Raw genomic sequence first — 22,241 nt, forward strand, 5'->3', positions numbered from 1 at the left:
AGTTTGTTTCTGGTAATACACACGATATTGGATGTTCGGGGCTTGATTGGATAATAAAACAAAGACGCAGTCGGCGCTTTTCAGTAGAACTTTTGTACTTACCAACTCAATCGATAGTGCACATGCTTATCTAACATTTAGGGATCATCAACACGAGTCCTAGCAATTTCCACAGACCATAATACACAGCCCGATGGTTACTTTCAGTAGCACACGTGGTCAGAAACTAACAAGTTCGAGTAATAAAGCACAGAGATTATGATCTGAAAAATTGCACGAGGTCCGAATTGAAACAGAATGCCACCAATTCAACAATTCACCGCCTAATTTTAAGTGTAACAAACTATGTTTGAAACATTTAAAATAACGATAATTCCGAATGATCACGGCTTCCATTTTCAAAAGTATATGCCGTTCAACATTGCTCGAGAAATAGTAAAGACAAACGTTTACTATTGTTCCATCAAATGAATTTTACACGCTACTATTTTATTAAATAGATCTAGCAGCCCAATCGGGATTGGAGACGCGTACATCATCTGAAGCAATGTGTAAATTTAAATTTAGATGCGCATGGAAGTCATTTTCTGAAAATCGGGACGAGGTGAAAGTATTCATTTTACAAATAAACCATTTGATTTTATTCAAATGGTAGACATTTTTTATATTTGTGTCGTCTGTGTATTTTAGCAAGTTTTATGCAAATATATATCGTTTATTCCAACGTTTAAAGAAAGTCTCGTTTCCAAGATTAAACTATGTAAATTTCTTCGATATGGTTACTGACCTACAAAATCATTGACAGATGACATCCGATGGTAATTGTATTAAGTATGCAGAGAAGCTGACGAAATGTTAAAACAATCGCGTAGAAGTAAAAATATCAGGTTATTATCTGTACCTGTTTCTTATATCCGCAAATTATCGCCGAGTGCCTCGGCATGATTTGGAGTTTGTGGCTGCAGAGAAACTTCTAGAACAAAAGAATCTGTTGCCGCGAACTTTGTTGGTTTTGCGTGAGCCGTACTGTACAATTGTTATTTCAACAAATAAAGATATTGTCTGGAAATCAGGATTCGACATTCAGCAAGTATGGTGTTTACTTTCATATTGGAATACATTTTCGCGATATAATTTGATCGTCAATAATAATGACATTAGTTAATAAGTTGAAATTTAAATATAGTGGTCAACGCCAATCACGGCGATTCGCGGTGTTTTGTGATGATTCAACAGCTGATCTTTATCGCGAGATGGTCGCAGTGAAATCACGGCGGAGCTTTATTATCACCGCGAATCACCCGTAGAGTGTAATCACGGTGAATCACCACGATTTGCGGCGAATCACCGCGATTTGCCACGTTGGCCCTAACGCGGTGATCGGTGATTTTGTCAAAAATCGCGGGCCGCGTAGTGTACATATTATCTTAACCGACCTTTGACCTCAAAGTGTGACCTTGACCTTTCAGCAATTGACACAGACGTTGAGGGTGGCACGCTGTCTCCACATGGTGATCATTTTTTGGTAAAGTTTTTGTTAAACTGCTTGATGAATGATATATAATGAAAATACAGTCTGCAAGTGGGTTTTACAAAAATTAACATAAAAAGTGAAAGCTTATACATACCATATTTAACAAGACATATATCTCCTACAACAATTTCACCGACTGGAATTTGGATCACTTCACCACTACGAATTACACTAAATTGGTGTTCATGTTCGATTTTCGCTTGTAATCCACGAAATTGTTTCTCCTTTTGCCAGTCATTAAAAGCAGTTGTTAACACTACCACGATGACCGCGACCAGGATGGCCACACCTTCGATCCACCCCGCTTCTTTATGAGAGGAATCACCACCACCTTCCTTGTCCTCTGAAATGTACAATTGGACGATGCTGAAATTTGCCTTCAACTTCTTATGTTTATTAAACTCTTTATGAGCTAAGATTTATACAAGTAAACAAAGTTACACATATTTTGCTTGTCCTCTGAAATGTACTGTATGACGATGCTGAAATTTACATTCAACTTCATATGTCTATTAAATTCTTTATGAGCTAAGATGTACACAAGTATACACAGTTACACATATTTTGCTTGTCCTCTGAAATGTAAAATTGGACAATGCTGAAATTTGCATCCAGCATCTTATGTTAATTCACCCATTTCTTTCAGATACGCACTTTGTTGCGTTTCTAGTCCCGTTGAAAATTAAATTAAATTTAAGACCTTTCTTATTAGACTCAAGTTTTCAAGGCTTCTTTTACAACTTTAAGGTACTAATGAGCAGCAAACAGCATAAAACCTAAACAGCCTTAGAGTTACATGCGGGCTGTTCTAGTTTTATGCTGTTTGCATATAGCCATTGCCACTTTGCTTCTGAGTGAAAAAGGGTGAAACTCTTTGAGCTAAAATGTATAATGTAAAATGTATACAAAGTGGCAAATTTTAATGTGTTTAATTTATATTTCTTGACCTTTAACCGGACCGGCTCAACAAAAATGTATTAAAGCCATTTAACTACCCACAATCCCCTCTGTTAACTTTGTTATCAACATAAACCATAGACTACGATTATAAGATTGCCTGAAATATTTGAGCTTCGATTTTCATAAGTTTAATATTTCAATTGTGTCTAGGCAATGCTATGCTTTAAATAAATACAGAAAATGTGCCTTGTTATGGGAAAATTGGGCTTAAGTCATTCCAGATTGGCCTGTGCAGCCTGTGTAAAAGCATAAGTAACTAGCAGTATTTAAGATCATAATACTTATTAACACCACTGTTAAATGAATATACAGTAATAATTTAAAATATTTCATTTTCGTTTTGTTTAAACTGAAAGGGAAAAACAAAATCCCTAAAATTATAACGGAATGAACAAAAAAACAAAACATTTTTGCAGTATGACGCAAAGGAAAACAAAAGTGGCGCCATTAAAATGAATTAATGAAAATGAACTTTCTAAATTTGTGTATAGTTCTTAGAATTTCTTACCATTTTCTTGCGCTGTTTAAATAGATACACTATCGAACATACCAATACAAATCTATTAAGTGAATTTTAAAAATCATTTTTATCAAAATCCTTATATGGCGGCCCTTGTAATCAACAAAAGAAATCTTAGATTACTTTTAATTTTAAAGAGATTGCAAGAACAAGGAATACAACAGTTTTAAAGGATACATTATAAGTTGTAGGCTGTTAAGTTAACCGATTATTTACCAGTTACAATTCTAGGTTAACAAGTCAATAATTTTTGTAACCAGTTGCATCCCTTCTTTATGTAAGCGATGAGAATTCAAAAAAGTGACAAAAGAGTAAAAACTGAAAGTAAGTACGCAGATGCAGTCATTACCTTCGAGTGTACCACCCTCGTAAAATGATAATGCTAATGACAGAATAGCTGCACATAGAAGGATGATAAGGGTGACGTCCTGAATGGCTTCGAACACGAGCTGCAGGAACGTCTTGGGCGGTTTTGGCGGTATCACATTTGCTCCGAACACTTCTCTCCTATGTTCCAAATCGGCTGGACTTCCTGATAAACCTGTAGCAAACATAAAACCAAAATTAAATATTATTATTAACCCTTTGCATGCTGGGAAATTTGTCGTCTGCAAAAATGTCTCTGCTGAATTTGTAAAATTAGCATTTTCTTCAAAAAAAATTCAATGAATACTATCAGAATAGCAAACAGTTTGGATCCTGATGAGACGCCACAGATCATGGCTGGATCCAAACTGTTTGCGAAGGCCTAAACAATTCAGTTCCAGCGCTGAAAGGGTTAAAAAGGTAACAACTGTTTATTTTACTAACGTTTGTCTTGCCAATTAAAAGGCTGCATTAAATTTTGATTTAACTATTAACGTGTGAGTTATTTAAAAAAAAATCTATCAGTTACATGCAATTTAAATTATGAAAGAAAATATACGCCTCGTTACAAAATCTTAAACCATGGTTGTGACTGAATCTGTGTACAAAAATTGCAACATCTCCTGTTCATCAACTTAAACCCATTTTTGCCTTGTGGACTCTCCCAACCTTCTATATTGGATTACTTTATTTCCAAAATTAGAGATGTCTAGTTTATTTATTTCTATAATTAGAATATTATTACAGAAATTCCTTAGAGCAAATAGCGCAGACCCTGATGAGACGCCGCATCATGCCTTTTTTCTAGACGCTAGGCATAAATGGGTTAAAGTTCACACCCTGGAAAGACCGTCTCCCAAACAACAGTAATATGATTGCCCCAGACTTATTTTAATTTGGCTACTATAGTGAGTAGTTGGCAAATTTTTTAATTTGAGGCTCTTCTCACAACAGGCAGGTTCATTTTAGGCAAGTCATTCACATAAATTCCCAAAAAATAATAACATGAATGTCCCGATTTTCTAATTAATAAATAATTAATTGATGTAAAAGATGATTCAAGCAAATTAAGATCATCTTTTAAGTAAAAACAAGAGCTGTGTTTGTGAAACACAATGCCCCCTATTGCGCCGCTCTGAAGCCATACATATGACCTTTGACCTTGAAGGATGACCTTGACCTTTCACCACTCAAAATGTGCAGCTCCATGAGATACACATGCATGCCAAATATCAAGTTGCTATCATCAATATTGCAAAAGTTATGACCAAGGTTAAAGTTTTGAGACAGACAGACAGACAGACAGACAGACAGACAGACAGACAGACAGACAGTCAGACAGACAGACAGACAGACAGACAGACAGACAGACAGACAGACAGACAGACAGACAGACAGACAGACAGACAGACAGACAGACAGACAGACAGACAGACAGACCAAAAACAAACAGACAGACAGGCCAAAAACAATGTACCCCCGATCATTCGACCCGAGGGCATAAAAATAACCCCTCATAATTTGGCCCTTAATACCTACTACATCCATCTGTTTGATTAACAATAAAGAGGTATAAAATTTCACGATGAAAGCAAAAAGACATGTTTGTAGTAAGTATATTGTTTCAAGTAATATATGCATCTGTTCCATATGTCTAGATTATCCTTGATGTCATATTTGTAGAGGTACCAGGACTTACTGGAACACAACTGGAAAAACAAAAAAACCAATTGGGTAAAGACCCTTAAGAGAAATATTTGTGCCTTTCAAGATTATGAACCCTTTACCCCTCAAAAAGCATTTTGAAGCATTTGTAGTCCCTTAAAAAATCAAATAAAATTCAAGACTGTCTTTCTAGATTCTAATTTTAAAGGCTTCCTTTTCAACTGCAAGATACTAATGGGCAGGAAAGAGCATAAAACCTAAACAGTCTGCAAGTGACTCACAGACCGTTCTGGTTTAACGCTGGTTGCATACAGCCATTTTCTCTTTTTTCTGAGCTGGAAAGGGTCAACATACAAATAAAATTGCAATAATAACTATACAAATAAACAACAAACTATATCGGTGCTTAATTAAAAGTCATCAAAGCTCCAACAAAATTTACACAACTCTGTTGCAAGATGTTTGAAAATGGTGATGCAGAAAGAAGCCATGCAATGCCTCAACAGCGTATTGATTGATCTGGTAAATATTTCTTCTACCATTGGAAGGTTGCTTTTGACGCTGAGAAATGTTCGCCCCCGCTGAGATTCAGTGCCATGCTGATTTTTCACACAACTTAATGGCACTCTATTACCATACTGCATAGGAAATTGTCCAATTTACATATTTTAAAGCAGAATCATGTATACCGTGCCTTTTACACAAAGCAAAATAAAACCTGTTTGTTTTCCTTGGATTTTTTTGCCATTTTAACTGGTTTTCAATCATATCAATTATCTTTATTTATAATTTAATAAATATCTACTTTTTCTGTGTAAGCTTAATATTTTTCTAAGACATGTCACCATGGCATATTGGATATGGCATCAGCCTAGCCACTGGGAGGTCACTGCAGGTTCGATTTCCACTATGGGAGCATTCTTTAGATCTTCCCCAAAGACACCAATTACTGGTTCTACCCAGAAAACAGACTCAAGAGCGTTTGATAAGCCTTAGGCTTTCAAGGCCGTGATAATAAATTACTTCAATTATTAGGTCTAAAAACATGGCCACACTAATGTACTTGAAACAGAAGGTGACTGGTGTCAGAGGTAGATGGATGTATCAATTATTTCTTCATAAATGACTGCACAACTTTATGTGGCCAAGCTTGGATTCAAAGAAACAAAGCCTGGATGATAGTCTAATGTGCTACCAACTAAGCTAGTGGCCCAGTAATCACACAAAAATTACATTAGTATAGTTTGACCTCTTAATCTAAAACCAAATATGTGTATTGTAACCATAATCATTTTCCATTCAAGTTAAAACAGCATTATGGAGTAGAAATGTTAAATAGCCCTTAGAGCTAATTACAGTGACAGAAAAAGAATGGAGAATAAGTCACACATCCAATATTAGTGCTGCAACAATATACCGGTATATCGGTATATATCACAATACGCAATCCGCATATTGAATTGCGATATGATTTTTATCATACCGGTACGAAAATTCTACAAAAATTCATCCACATTTCGTCCAGAAAAGCCATCCGAAATAATGATATCAAGGTAAACAAAACAAATCGGTGTTTACTGTTGAGTAAAAATAAATTGTTGCGTAAAAATAGCATTCTAATAAGTTTATTATATGGAGTACAGTTGTTACATGAGAGTCCGCAAGATCTGCTTTTGCATGTCATACTGTTAAATTAAAGATGAAGCTTATGGAAATACAAAAAACAACAACACAATTAATTACATAATCAAAATGTAAATTGATGTTATTATTATCAGAAGTAATAATGATCAAAACAAATTTTAAGTAACAGCATTCTGATGAGTTACACGACCCGGCTTTGAAACATCCACAATCCTCTTTCCGATATCAAGCATGTGAACCCATGAACTTTTGTTTGATACTCCAATACAATTGATCTAGTACAATAAAATGTGGCAAAATAAAAAATGATCACAAGATAAGGAATGTTGTGTTTCATAAATGCAGGATTCAATCTTTTGGATGCACAAGGCATATTGTCACCAACTTTTAATTATGCAAAAATATACTGAATAAAATAAGTGCATTATAAACATGTTCATGATGTTCATGATGTTCATGTGGGTCTGACTTTCTTAAAGGATATGTACTTGTGTCAAACCTGTCACAAGCTGCTTTCATTGCATTGAAAAGTGACAAACATTTACAGCCAAAATGAAATAAAATCCCAGTGATCACAAGTGCAACTGCTTCTTCAAGACATGAAATCATGGCAGAATAAATTTACCAAGGTATACAAATTGGCTACCAAACATAAATTAATAAAGAATAAAGACAGTCCGCCCAGTTTTGACCCCATGGCCATGATTGAACAAACTTGGTAGAGGACCACTAGACAATCTTACACACCAAATACTAACAAATGACCCTTGTGGTTATAGACAAGATTTTTCAAATTTTCAATTTAAAATATATTTTCAGTCCCAGTGACCTTCAAATGAATCGGAAATCAACAATTTCAACAAATTTTAAAGAGTCACCGTATGATATTTTCTGTAGTTTCATAAAAATCTGCCAATCAAGTCATAAGAAGAAAACTTAATGCACACACTCATGGACTGACAGATGACAATCGGCACAGTATCTTAAAAACTCACCGTGAGCACCATGTGCCCAGGTGAGCAAAAAAACTACCTACTGATCCATGTGATTTTCATCATGTTACAGTAAACAGACACAGATATTTTCGGTCTTATATTAATATTAACTGTAATTATACCACACTCATTAAGCTACATCAATAAAGAACTAATTTTTTCAAAAACCAGTTCGACTGATATCATTATTTGATCAAATTGAATAACTCCAAACTGACAAGAGAAAAAAAATTAAAATCTTATTATGCTTTCAGAAGCATTATTTTATATTTGTTGTGCATGATAAACTGTCATTTTATGACGAGAATTTTGATGAATTTCAGAAAAGAGATGATCTGTTATTTATAGACTTCCAAGGGAATAACTGAACAAAGAGTCTTGGCATTTCTGAACTTAAAGATGAAGAAAATATAGAATTACAAGTATTTTTTAGTCACTACAAAAATAGCACTGACTAATTTGTTTGCTGACCAAAGCAAGCACAAAGCTCTGAAAATCCTTTTTAAAAACTTCAATAACGACATATCCTTTGTAATATTATTACATGGACAACAAGAGATGTGTTTGTCAGAAACACAATGCCCCCTATACTGCGTCGCTTTGAAGCCATATATTTGACCTGTGACCTTGAAGGATGACCCTTGACCTTTCACCACTCAAAATTTGCAGCTCCATGAGATACACATGCAGGCCAAATATAAAGTTGCTATCTTCAATATTGCAAAAGTTATGGACAATGTTAACGTTTTGGACGGACGCACAGACTGACAGACTGACAGAAAGAGGCGGACAGTTCGACTGCTATATGCCACCCTACTGGCGGGCAGAAAAAAGCTGTACTATATGTACATCAAATATCACACAAATCTTCACTGAATGAACAATTACATGTCATCACACAAACCATCATTGGATGAAATATTACAACATAAAATTACTAATTCATAGGTTTAATGCATGTGTGTAAAGTGTAGTAAAAGATTAGCAAGTATTCTGCACAGGCTGATAAGGGAAAACACTTTCCACTTTTATGGTATTTTTTGTTTTAAGAATCTTCTTAGCAAACAAATCAAGTTTAGGAATATCTGGGACTACACTTAATGCACATGCATTAAACCATTTTTAAATGCTGTAAACTCCATTAGGAGGTACAAAATATCGAACACACAAACCTTCATTGGCTGAAGTATACAGTTTCTTGCACATTTCCGTAACCCCTCCAAACTGGGTTGTTACGGTATCAAACCCCTCTTCTTTCCTAAGTTTCATCAGCTCTCTCAGCTCCAGCACGGTGAGCCCGAACGTTGAACGCACCGCGTCCACCTGCTCCCCCTCGTTGGCAGCCATCTTGTAGACTGCAGCTGCTGCTTTGTTGGTAGTAGCACCTGCACAGTCGACGCTGCCTGCCACCAAGTCACCACTTGCGCTTCTAGCCTAGCCTCGCCGTAATGTCAATGCTTTGCTGCTGTCTGCAAATAGACAATTAAAGAACACTGTCTTATTGTAAATTTAACATAATTTTAGCCTATTTATTTGAGCTTGTAACATTGAAAGCCTTAGACTTATTGAAACTCTTTTGAGTCCGTTTTCTGGGTTGAACCAGGTCTATGGGGGAGATCTTAAAAACACTCCAACTGTGGGGATCAAACAAGTGATCCCGGGTTTCTAGGCGTACGTCATATCCATTACACCAAGGTAACCTAATAAACACTTTAAGCATAAAGACAAACTGTTCATGTGTATTACAACACATAATAAGATCATTGTTACCCGAGTATTTCTATTAACAGCTTGAAATATTGTCCAAAAGCATAGAACACTTACAAAGCAGTTCTATTTATCAGCTATACCAATTCAAAGTTTCTTAATACAATATTGTCATGCAATTTTGATCAAGCTTCATCAAAATTAGCTTTGAAAGTAAAGTATTGGACCAACAAGATGACATACAGACACTTAAAGGGCATGCAGTGTCAGTGTTTTTTATCCCACCATTTTGGGGATTGGGCTGTGGTTCCCTTTGGATTCAGAAAGTTCGCTGCACTTCATGCTTCAAAATTGAGAATAAGTGTTTTCATTATTATATTAACTAAGGTTGAACTTGTAGCTGGATGGGAGATTATCAATATATTTTTGTTTTTTTTTGGAAACCTTCCATTGAGAATTCTGTTATCTATTACTTGTTGATATGTCTCCAAATACAAGGATCTCACATTGCTAATGTCATTGAACCAGAAACATAATGGAAGCAAATCTTATTAAAATCTTTCATATTTCCATATTTTTCCTATATTTATTTGCTTACATTATTTATGAGCCTCGCTCTGTGAAAAAGGGGCTTAATGCATGTGCTAAATGCGTCGTCCTAGATTAGCCTGTGCAGTCAGCAAAGGCTAATCAGGGACGATGCTTCTGCTGTTATTGAAATGTTTTGTTTAAAACAAGACTCTTCTTGACGAAAATCTATCTTAGGCAGAAAGTGTTGTCCTTTAAAGACTGTGCGGACTGCACAGGCTAATGTGGGATGACTCTTTACGCACAAGCATTTAACCCCCTTTTCTACTGCTTGCCTGACCACTGAAGTAACTGACTATATTCAAATTTAAAAAAAAAATGCTGACACAGTATCAGGACAGCCATTGACATTTACCTGATTTTATATGGACCATAGTGTAGTAACTAAGGTAAACATAAGTTCACTGGTTGCCTGGGACTTAATGCTGTTAAGTGATGCTTTAAACTAGCTGAGACATGTTTTCTAGGAATCTTTCCTATAATGAATTCAAGGACAACCAACAATTGATCTTGAAAAAAACATGTTTATTTTCACCTTTTCCAATCAGAATCACAGGCAGTGATCATGCAATTGGTACTAAAATTCTAATGGAAGAGTTTTTAAGACGGGTTGGGCTTACATTAAATGTGCATGTCTTAAACATGTTATTTTGGTATCAATAAATTGTATAATACAATTAAAACTGGGTCTGTTTTGATTGTACTTGCAAGGCAATCGAACACTTAACCCTTTGCATGCTGGGACATTTGTCGTCTGCTAAAATGTTGTCTGCAGAATTTCTAAAATTAGCATTTTCTTCGATTTTTTTTTCAAAGAATACTATCAAAATAGCAAACAGTTTGAATCCTGATGAGACCCCACGTTCTGTGGCATCTCATCTGGATTCAAACTGTTTGCAAAGGCCTTTAAAATTCGGTTCCAGCACTGAAAGGGTTAGTTAACAATACACAATGAGAACAATAAATCAACTTTTCTTTGTCACAGCAGTGTAACAAATTAAACTAGATTATTTACCGGTATTAACAGTTTATTAACTAAACTTCATTGACACACCGTAAATTACAAAGAATAACAATACGGTCAACAGTCTATCTTGTTAACTTAAAAATAAGTTTTTTTGCAAAACACAGGAAGCAATGGCTCTACCTAGAAATAAGATGCTTTTTAAAAAATGTCTGTTTTATGGAGACACATTATCTAAATAAAATAAAGCTGCTTTCCATTAAACAAAAATGAAAGTATGTGCAAATTTGTCTTCAAATGTAGTTAGGTTAATAAACAGGGCATTAAAAAAGTGAAATGAATAATTCAACTTATATTCTTTAGATCAATGCACTAAAAGTTTAATAGTAAATTATTATTATTATCTTACGTCACGCATAAAAAAGCAAAAGGCAATAATGCTTCATTCTACACTTAATCAACCCAAGTTTACAACAAGGGCTGTTTGTAAAACATGCATGCCCCCCATATGAGCTCTCCGTTGTAGTGACAGCCATTGTGTGAATATGTTTTTTGTCACTGTGACCTTGACCTTTCACCTAGTGACCTGATATTCAATAATGGTCATCTGCGAGTCATGATCAATGTACCCAAGTTTACAAATAGCAGTTATGTTAATCTTCAATTCCAAATATAACACTCCGGTACATCTTACTTAATTAGCTCACTTAATCTTAACTTCAAGATGGCAAATTATTCATGCAAATTACTCAGCTGCCAATGTGTTGATGTTATTTTCCTTGTAGTATTTTTTGTATTGTTAACCCTTTTCCCACTTAGAAGCAAACTGAAATGGCTATGTGTAAACAGCATAAAACCAGAACAGCCTGCGAGTAACTCACAGTCTGTTAAGGTTTTATGCTGTTTGATGCTCAACAGTAACTAAGGGTTGTAAATGGAGCCTTTAAAGATATAGTAAGAAAGGTCTTTAATTAAATGTAACTTTCTAAGTGCCTACAAATGCCTAAAAATACGAATGACTATGTGGTAAAGGGTTAATCTTGACTTCAAGATTGCAACATAATTATGCAAATTACTCAGCTGCCGATGTGTTGATGTTATTTTCCATGTAGTATTTTTGTATTGTTAGAGACTGGCAGAAGATTTGGCAGTTTTCTAAGGAATACCCACTCACAGTTTATACAGGGAGTCTGAATGAAGAACTTGTAATGGATTCAATTCACAGGTTGGTGTAAACTCTGCTACGATTCTTGGTTCAATAAAACAAAGCACCTGTCTACAATAAAACAAGAAATTCAAAGAACAACTGCTCCGCATGGCACTCTTTTATCATACACCCACATGCTGGTACAGAAATATGATCAAACACAATATATGATGGTTCCAATATGTTTATTATATAATGAGCTGATGCCATTAACCTGCCTCATTTCATAAAACAGGATACTTCATAATTATAATTAAGGCAAACAACAAGAGAGACAACTCTTAAACATCATATGTAAAACTTATTATTTTCTACGCATAAAATGATTTTAACCCTTTCCCAATCAGAAGCAAAGTGAAAATGGCTATGTGCAAACAGCATGAAAGCAGAACAGACTGCGAGTAACTGGCAGTCTGTTCAGGTTTTATGCTGTTTGCTGCTCATCAGCATCTAAGGTTTGGAAATGAAGCCTTTAAACTTGAATTTAGTAAGAAAAGTCTTTTAATTAAATTTTACTTTTTAATGGACTACAAACATGTCAAAATATGTATCTATGTGGTATAGGGTTAATGTATCAATAAACACATACATGTATACATTTGTACTAACACTATTAAGATGACCAAATGTATTTCTCTAATATGTCTTGTTCGTGTCTTACTGTTTGAAAACGGCAGGCATGTATGTGAAAGTGGAGTCTTGACCCATGCATCTAGATTTATAAATAAACATTTTCATAGCAAAGATGCAATCATACCGGAGCAACAAAGATACTTCATAGCACTAAAGTACAGAAGTTAAATTGTCGAGTGTTGTTTAACTGCAAGCAAATATACATTGTGTTGAAACTTACAAAAATAGTCACACAAGTACTTTGACACTTGAAAACAATGGTCACACGCCCACCTGTGTTCAACTGCTAATAGCCACAGGAAATAACAAATACAGCCCTTTAGCAAATATTTGTAATGACAGCACATTGCTTATTTTGCACACTTCAAGAGACAATTCTTTGTGCAATATATCACTCATCTAGCTATTCCCTGCAGCAAAACAGCTTATGTGTTTATCTGAATTTGTCATCATGTTTAACACTACTTAATTCATATCATGGTAATGGTGGTACTCAGATGACCTACTAAGTTTTGTAACACTTACTGCCTGGGTAAGCTGGTTTACCAGTACTACCTGCATATATTTTTGCCATCAACAGACACTGTCAGACTTGAATCAGAGGAAGCGGAAGAGGAAGCGGAGGGGGGAGGGAGGGGGGAGGGTTCTAATGACCAATCATTACACAAACTACAGGAAAACAAAATGCAATCCTCAGAAAAAGTGCAGTACATCTCTCTACCAACTAAACTAGTCAATGTGACTTAATGCAAAACTCTTCATTGTGCAATGTCACCTTTTATTAATAGTGAATCCAATTGTTTCAACAATATCAACAAACTTGTGTGCTCATGCTTATGTTTGATGGCAAGTCTGTAATACTTTTTTTTCACAAACATGTGCACAAGGAGCCTTAACTAAACATTTTCATAAATTCACCATACTATACATCCAATAGAGGATATTAAATATCCTGTATTTGTACAAATTTACAGTGTCACCTTTTTACAAGTAACAGGAAAATATGTCACCTCTAGTCCATAAACACAGTAATTAATCAATCTACTCAGCCATGAATTCACACAGCTGAGTTCCCAGTACACTATACTCATTCTGTCAATTTTGTTGTAGCTGTTATATTTAATTTGCGCTCATTTAGTACAGATGATTTTGAAACAGGGAGTACCATATCACTTATGATATCGAAAAAATAAGTAGTGCTTGTTCCAGTACAACACATGGGTGTTTAATAGCTAGCTTTTTTTAGTTTCATAAAATTGTATAACAATCTGATTTACTTACCAAAATTGAACAACATACATGAATCCAGAATGCAAAGTACATGTATCCAGAATGCAATAGGTCCAGAGTTATTTACCTTAACTACTTAATTTGTCCTTTAAACACCAAACAACTACTAATAATTAACCAAGTAGGCCTGTTGCATGTATATACTTGATAGAACAGCAGTGTGTATACCTCACAGCCCCGAAACCATTTTGAGCTAAATGTCAATCAAACCGACTGTAATAAATCAGCCAGACACTTTTAGCTGGTGTCATTTTCATACACAGTAACTAATATTGAAAATAATAGTCACCATTAATTAGTGCTAGTTAACAATGACAACAAGAATTTATTACCCCCACTTTGCTGTTGTGCAAATGTATTTATTTTAATTAATACTTCTCCACTCCCAGGGAATACGATACAACTTAATAATTATGATGTTATTATGCTCAATTATAATTAGATTTTTTATGAGAATTTTAATGCGTGTTATGAAAATTCATTTCTGAACTGGAATGAAATACAATTCTCAATTTTTTATCTATTCTCAACATCACACATTAAGGTAGTAGCTGACTTAAGGAATCAGCTAATAATATTGCCTTGGAAACATATTATTTTGTAAAAATATTTATCTTTTAACAATTGAGATTCTCCAATGAAAGTGACTTGATCAATATTTTCTGAGAGTATTAAGTTAAACATGTATGGTGCATTTGAACACATAATATACAGTATACTTAATGAAAATTTTTTTTGATATATAGTGTATTTTCAGCTCCCTGGCATCTATAAAAATGTTATCAATGAAAGAATCATTGTATGAAACAGGCATGATAACTATACCAGACAATGGTCCAGACAAGTTTTGTGATCTATGAAAGTGTCATGTTTATCACCTGAGATGTCATCATGTCCATTCTGACAGCCACTGATGACAGGTAACACTGAGTGTGAGAGGACTGTCAAGTGTTTCACAGCCAGCTGTCTAACTGTTTTTATTTTAATTTTATGAAGTCTTTGAGATTCTGAGTGTGGAAGCTGCAGTATGTTTAGACCAGAGTTGTGTACCAGATCCTTTCCCATACTGACTTTAGACTCGGGCTTTGGAAATAACCTTAAAAACTATTTCAACACATGTAACTAGTGAAGCACAATTAGGGAACTTTTTAGACGCCATATCACATTTCTTTACAACATTTCTTTACAAAAATATCCTGTGAACAATAACAATTAACCCATTTATGCCTAGCGTCTAGGAAAAAGGCATTGGCAAACAGCGTAGACCCAGATGAGACGCCGCATGATGCGGCTTCTTATCTGGGTCTGCGCTGTTTGCTTAAAGGAATTTCTGTAAGAAATGTTCTGAATATATAGAAATAAATATACTAGACATCCCTAATTTTGGAAATAAATTGATCCAATGTAGAAGGATGGGAGAGTCCACTAGGCATAAAATGGGTTAAGCTCATCAAAGGTAATCAGTCACCCTACCTTCAGAGGGAAACTATCACATATCTCTATCCATCACTGAGTTAACAAACACAATGAGCAGTGTGTGTCCCAGAGCATGCATCATACCAAAGGCCATTACTGAACCATTCACTACAGCACTTGACTATGGTGTACGAACTGGTCCAAAACTACTCTAAACTGTCCGGGACAGTTTATAAACCGTCCCGGATGGTTTCTAAACTGTCCCGGACAGTTAACTAAACTGTCCCGGACAGTTTACAAACTGTCCGGGACGGTTTAGGAAAGTTTTGGACCGTTCGTGCGCATAAACCGTCCGGGACGGTTTAAACTGTCCGGGACAGTTTAGTAAACTGTCCGGGACGGTTTAAACTGTCCGATACGGTATTATTTATATCAGCCAATCAGAACACTCCTTACAATAATGCTTTTCTTTAGAAGTCGTAATGTAATATCGTTGTCATCTCGAGCGACGCTATTTTTCTCGGACAAAACATGATTTTAAAAATATTTAATCAATAATTGCTGCCAAAAATTCAGAGTTACAAATGAATATTTTAAGTACTCGAAATAAATGTATTTGCCCACAAAGTATTTCTGACATTGGTAACGAACTTCTTCTTTTACAGTCGCTGCCCTGAAAATGTCGAGTAGGTGTAAACTCGGGATATGATGTGGTCATTCTGTTCACATTTCTAGCCAGAGCATCCAATCTTGTCAGTGAAGAATTAATCACCTCAAGGGACCTATTTGTCTCTAAAATTCTTGTAATGGAATTAAACACATCCCGACAAGTCTCTAAAAACCGATCTCTGTCCATATTCGCGTAACAATGATAAATTATCGAACAATCACTCGAGTAAACGTTCTTAAAAAGGAAATTCTCACTTTCGAAATGGCACACAAATGCGAAGTGTTACGAGTGTTCTGATTGATTGATTGACTCCTCTTAAGAACCTATGCCGTACTAAAATTTATGCCTGTAAACCGTCCGGGACAGTTTAGGAAACCGTCCCGGACAGTTTCCAGGAAACCGTCCCGGACCAGTTTCCTAAACTGTCTCGGACGGTTTGTAATCCACAAAATAAATCACCCGGTACAGTTTACAGACGCACGAGCGGTTCAAAAGTAAGAAACTGTCCGGGACAGTTTAGTAAACTGTCCGGGACAGTTTACAAACCGTCCTGGACGGTTTATAAACCGTCCCGGACAGTTTATAATAGTTTTGGACCAGTTCGTACACCATACTTGACAACACACAGCACATGGGTCTACTAAACTTCTGATGAATTGTATCTTAAAAAGATCAAATTAACAGAACATGAACTTCATCAATGTTTAATCATCATCATCATTCATAAAGTTTCATAGGTAAATTATAATATTGATTGTTTTCATTGTGATAGTATACAATATATTACTACTATTAACCTTTCCCTCGTGAATATGACGTTAAAATCTTTCACGGATTCTGTATTTAGATACCAAATATCGTGCATTATTAATACGGATATTTACAGAAACCTGTGTACATGCCTGTATATTTTCATGTATTTCACAATTTAACCTTAACCTAATGGTAACTGCACAAAGCAACTAAATTGTTTTAGTTTGAGACACACAATTTGATTTTTTTTCAATAATTTAAAGTACAGTCAATCTTGTGCTTGCGACCACTTGAATTAAGCGACCTTTGTCTTATGCGACAATTTGAATCCCGCCCGAGCGTTTTTACTACATTTTCATATTGTTTTAAGCGACTTTTGTCTTACGCGACCAGCAACCGCAGATTTTAGTGTATTTTGATGTCCAAGTCTTGAATTAAGCGACCGCTTTGCAGTAAATAATCTGTTGACCATTCAGGTACAAATCAGTGTTAATTGTTTATCTAAGCCGATAAGATGATCGATTACATCTTTGTTTTGATTTCACACCTGCCATTTTCCTTTGTCTCGATGACTGGTTCTGACCGGTGATAATGCTGACTGCATGGAGTTGAATAATACAGTGATGTATTGCCAACAGTCTACGGATTAAAGAGTTTATTATCTGGGACGTTAAGTGACAAATTTGATCGCCGATTTTATTGCAGAAACAATGCGCCGACGCGTCAAACATTTCACAGTGTTCTCAAGAGTTGTAAAAAATAAACTAATAAACTATTAATCTGTAATATGTGTCGAAATCCGTTCATTAAAAAATTGTAATTGTTATTATGCTAATAAGTTTGTGTTAGTAAATTTTCCAATCAGGTCTGTTTATTTAGTTTTCAATTGAGGTGTTTTATTTATTTCCCTATGTACCATAATCGAGTAAGATATATATATAAGCCCTTAAATGCAGAAATTAAAATGTCAAAACGGAAAGTGTTAACGTTAAATGAGAAAATTCGGGTATTGGAAGTGTCGAAGAGTAAAAGTGCATGTAAATTTATCGCGAATGAGTTTGGAGTCGGAAAAACCCATTATCTGCAGTGCAAACCATTTACATTGTATTTAGAATTAGAGAGAACAAATAAAACTAATTTTTAGTTAAAAACTTTCTTTTATTCATTTATTTATATTTAGATTCATTTGATTACACAAGCTGACATCATTGTGTCAAAAGGAGATAATCCTGCATCTGGATTTAAAATAAAAGGTCCGCATTTATCCCAAATGGCCTTTTTAATTTAGAGACCATTTTATTAAGAGACCACTTTTGGTTACTCCCTTTAGTGGTCTCTAAATACAAGATTTACTGTATTTTGTACATTAAGTGCACTTTGTTTGTGTGTGTGCAAAAATCCACATGAAAGTTTTGCAGCATAAAGTAAACCATTTATCTACCAATAAAACTTGAATCATTGAGATTGTTAATTCATGTGAAAAATGCAATAAAATTATAGATAACAATCATGTACTATAAAGTATTATAGACAAATTAAGTAAATAAAAATCTCTGCTCAAATACTTGACATGTGGTTTACAAGCCCCACGCTGACCCACCTACCCACACCAGTGAGAAATAACTGTTTTGCTGCTGTGTATATAAAATGCCTTGACTGCAGCATAAGTGTTTATTTATGTCCTTTCTTCCTGGTTTTCCAGGACAATTAAGACAATTAAGAAATATGGGCAAAAAATACAGAGGGCCTTGTCAAATATATAGCATAATAACACAGTAATCACAAAGGGAAACAATATTTTCTCTCATGTTTTGAAGTGACACCCCCCCTTTTTTATATTTCATAAAATCGCAATTCTCTGGCTACAAGGTCCAGGGCTCGGCCGTGAGGGCGATGTGGGCGACATCTTCGCCCGGGACATAATAATGTCGCCCTTTTATTACATGAAGGAGAAGTTGACTTCGCCTTCTTTTTTTACAGCATCAACGTTTTTCTCTCTCAACTTTTTCATCTAAAAATTCTCTATTTTCACATGTCATAAAGTCACTGATGACTCTTGTTATGTTATCAGTTTATTATCACAGCAAAAGATCGACTGCTGTGAAAGCTTATCCAGGCAACTAGCATACATGGGCATTCACTCCAAACAGAAACGGTTTAGATCAAAAGATCATAGCGAGTGTCATTTTGCCGACAGTTTGGATAGTTCTCTGTTCTGCAAGCCCAATTAGTACACGCCTTGCAGGCGGAGTTAAGCGGTACATTGACATTGATAGTTACCAATGAGAACGCACGCATTGTATAAACATATGCAGCAGTTTACCTGAGCGATGAAATGACGTTGTTATAGGCATGTATTTACGCTCAAAAAAGTTTACACGCGCAACACATTCCCAACAGTAAATATGAATACGATTTATTCTAGTATGTTCTACAGTTTACTTGTTTCATGTTTCAAAACTCTTAAACACTAATTATCCAGTCGATGTGCAATTTATTTTGTCAGATATTAATTCATAACCACATAAACAAAATCTAACAACCCACCCGTGCAAACTGTAGTGCTAATTTCCATAATTTTATCTATCGTATCCATACGTAAACGACTTTATTTTATATCCCGCAACCTCTTTGCGCGTGCTGTAAGTTGTCTAATGATTACGTGATAATTGATTGACCATTCGATAATTACAGGTTTTTGGCAGACGGCACGGTTAAAGAAAGTCGGAAAAATTATTAACAAAAAACAAAATTGACCAAAGGTCTATTATTTACTTAGATCCACTTCTGTTAAAGTCCAGCGAGTTTTGTCAGTTTGTTAATCCACCGATAATTACGAATAACACCCATCTTATATAAACTGGAATCACAGTTCATTTTTATACTAACAAGTCCTAATACTACACAATAGACATTGAGCAAACACATTTCCTCGATTAGATATAAATTATCTGAGTAGAATAAAATTGCTACGTCATGACTCATGACCTTCGACATTGCAAATGGCAGATGTATTGTAACATTAAACCTGCGTTCATTTCAAAGCTGGTGATTCAAATTACAAGTAATGGTGATTCAATAATGGAGAAAGCATTATAACTGGATTTAACAAACATGTACGTGTAATAAGGTTTGTTAAACCAGATAACAACAAGGAAAATTTGGATAATTAAATGAAACAGGTATGGCATCCTCAAGTGTACATATTTAGGATATGTTTACAATTCGGATAAACAGTAATAGATATACTATATGTCCCATGCATTAAGATTGTGTTTTGTTAAGACTCGTTTTTACCACAATTTGGTGATTTCATGGCGCGAAGAATTCCCAATGGCATGGACCTGTTCCCAATTGGGTGAAAAAATCACTGACTAATTATCATGTACATTATGATGTAAATAGGGTTTGGATTTTCATTGCATTATTAAAGTACTGTTTATTTTCATGATGCACATGGGATTATCACAAGTTTTATTTGTATGAATTGATTTATGTGACTTAATATGTAAGGATTTATTGATTTTGAAAATAGCATTTGTTTGTCATTGATGATGATACTAAGGCTTGGTGTAATGAGGGGTATAAAACAAGCAAAGATTTTATTAATCGCCAAACAGAAATCACTTCTCCATCTAGTGGCCTCACTTCTCCCTAATTTCAGCTCAGGGAGAAGTCACTTCTCCCTCAAGTTTGAACCTAGGCTGAGCCCTGAAGGTCTGATAATCACATAGCTATCAATGGCCTTACTGAACATTACTGGCCAGTCAATAACAAGTAGGTATTTGACATTGATTAAATTGGCTACAAGGTCTGATAATCATATAGCAATCAATGGCCTTACTGAAAATTACTGGCCAGTCAATGACAAGTAGGTATTTGACATTGCTTCAATTGGCTACAAGGTCTGATAATCATATAGCTATCAATGGCACAACTGAAAGTTACTGGCCAGTCAATAAAAAGTAGGTATTTGACATTGCTTCAATTGGCAACAAGGTCTTATAATCATATAGCTATCAATGGCACAACTGAAAATTACTGGCCAGTCAATAACAAGTAGGTATTTGACATTGCTTAATTTGGCTACAAGGTCTTATAATCACATAGCTATCAATGGCCCAACTGAAAATTACTGGCCAGTCAATAGCAAGTAGGTATTTGACAACAATGTTTCAATGCAAGAAGAGCCAGCACTCTGGCAATGTGTATTGGACCTTGTGCAGTTTTAATAGCTATATATCGTTTTCTGGTCTGAGACGACACTGGAATGGCAATAATTGTGTTGTCAAACCGTAAACACAAACATTTTCACCCTTTTTTTTCACATTTTGACATAATTAGTTGTTTTTTTATAATAGTGAGTGATATAAGTATTCATTGAACTAATAATTTTTTTTTATATATTTCTATACTCAAAAATGTAGAAAAAAGCTATTTTACCTCGAGTCAGATGACACAATGTTTGTTTTCCATAGACATTTTTTAAACTAGTCTTTGATAGAAGAGAATGATTTCAAGACAAAATGATGAATAGCACAGAAAGATTTACACTTTATTAACCTCCATGTAATACAGTGTCTTGAAATAAGCCCATATAAAACCTGAACCCAACATAAACAATTTCTTTATTTCAAAATACAGTATTTATAAGTAAACAACTATGCAGATGTTGGCCTTCACCCCACAATGAAGCATGTTACTGTTATTTTCTACTTCAGAATACTGACAATAATTTGGGTCAGCGAAATTACATCCTTATATGTTGTACGTTAAATCAATGCACTTAAAAGAAGTTACTTGCATTAAAAGTTAAATTGTTGTTCAATGTTTAAGCAATAATATTACATGATAATGAAACATTTAGCATGTGATTCACTAAAATATATTACAAATGCAGAAAATCATGTCTCCAATTTTTATATAATATGGGTACACTCCACAGAGCACCAGATACAAATGCATCAATAATAATAAACAATTTTTTTCTGGCACTATTATTGTATACATGGACACGTGGAACCCAGATGGAATACACAAATCTGGTAAGTGCAGACTAAACAATCGCAGAATGATAAAAAAATAAACAATCGCAGAATGATAAAAAAATCATATCATTTAAGATGTGTTTCAAGAAATAAATGCAAATATTTATGTTAACATTTTGGAAAGTTATCCAGTTGTTTTGAAAGCAACACTCTGACAATACATAATTTCATACAAGATTTTACTGCATTCAATTTATTTCACTGTCATGCGGGTGAGATTTGTCAGAAAAAAAACATCATGCAACCTCCTTATCAAAGCACAAATCCTATTGAATTCTAAA

At 34.9% G+C, this 22,241-nt stretch overlaps 1 protein-coding gene and 1 long non-coding RNA gene across 11 annotated transcripts in view; one reads left to right on the plus strand and one right to left on the minus strand.

Annotated features, from left to right (window-relative positions):
- The window catches only part of LOC127881714 (uncharacterized), a 515,289-nt gene that overhangs the window by 451,487 nt on the left and 41,561 nt on the right, over positions 1–22,241 (plus strand). The window lies entirely within an intron of this gene.
- LOC127881608 (plasma membrane calcium-transporting ATPase 2-like) overlaps positions 1–22,241 on the minus strand; it is a 178,367-nt gene that overhangs the window by 77,293 nt on the left and 78,833 nt on the right. For all 10 annotated transcript variants that reach the window (XM_052429634.1, XM_052429633.1, XM_052429627.1 and 7 more), the window contains 3 exons: positions 8,857–9,153; positions 3,364–3,555; positions 1,629–1,877 (listed from right to left, as the gene is read on the minus strand). In XM_052429634.1, coding sequence (XP_052285594.1) covers positions 1,629–1,877; positions 3,364–3,555; positions 8,857–9,031 — 616 coding nt within the window. In that variant the 5' untranslated portion in view covers positions 9,032–9,153. The remainder of the gene's footprint in view (positions 1–1,628; positions 1,878–3,363; positions 3,556–8,856; positions 9,154–22,241) is intronic.

This window comes from Dreissena polymorpha, chromosome 5 (genome assembly GCF_020536995.1).
Source record: "Dreissena polymorpha isolate Duluth1 chromosome 5, UMN_Dpol_1.0, whole genome shotgun sequence".
In the NCBI taxonomy this organism is placed as follows: Eukaryota; Metazoa; Mollusca; class Bivalvia; order Myida; family Dreissenidae; genus Dreissena; species Dreissena polymorpha.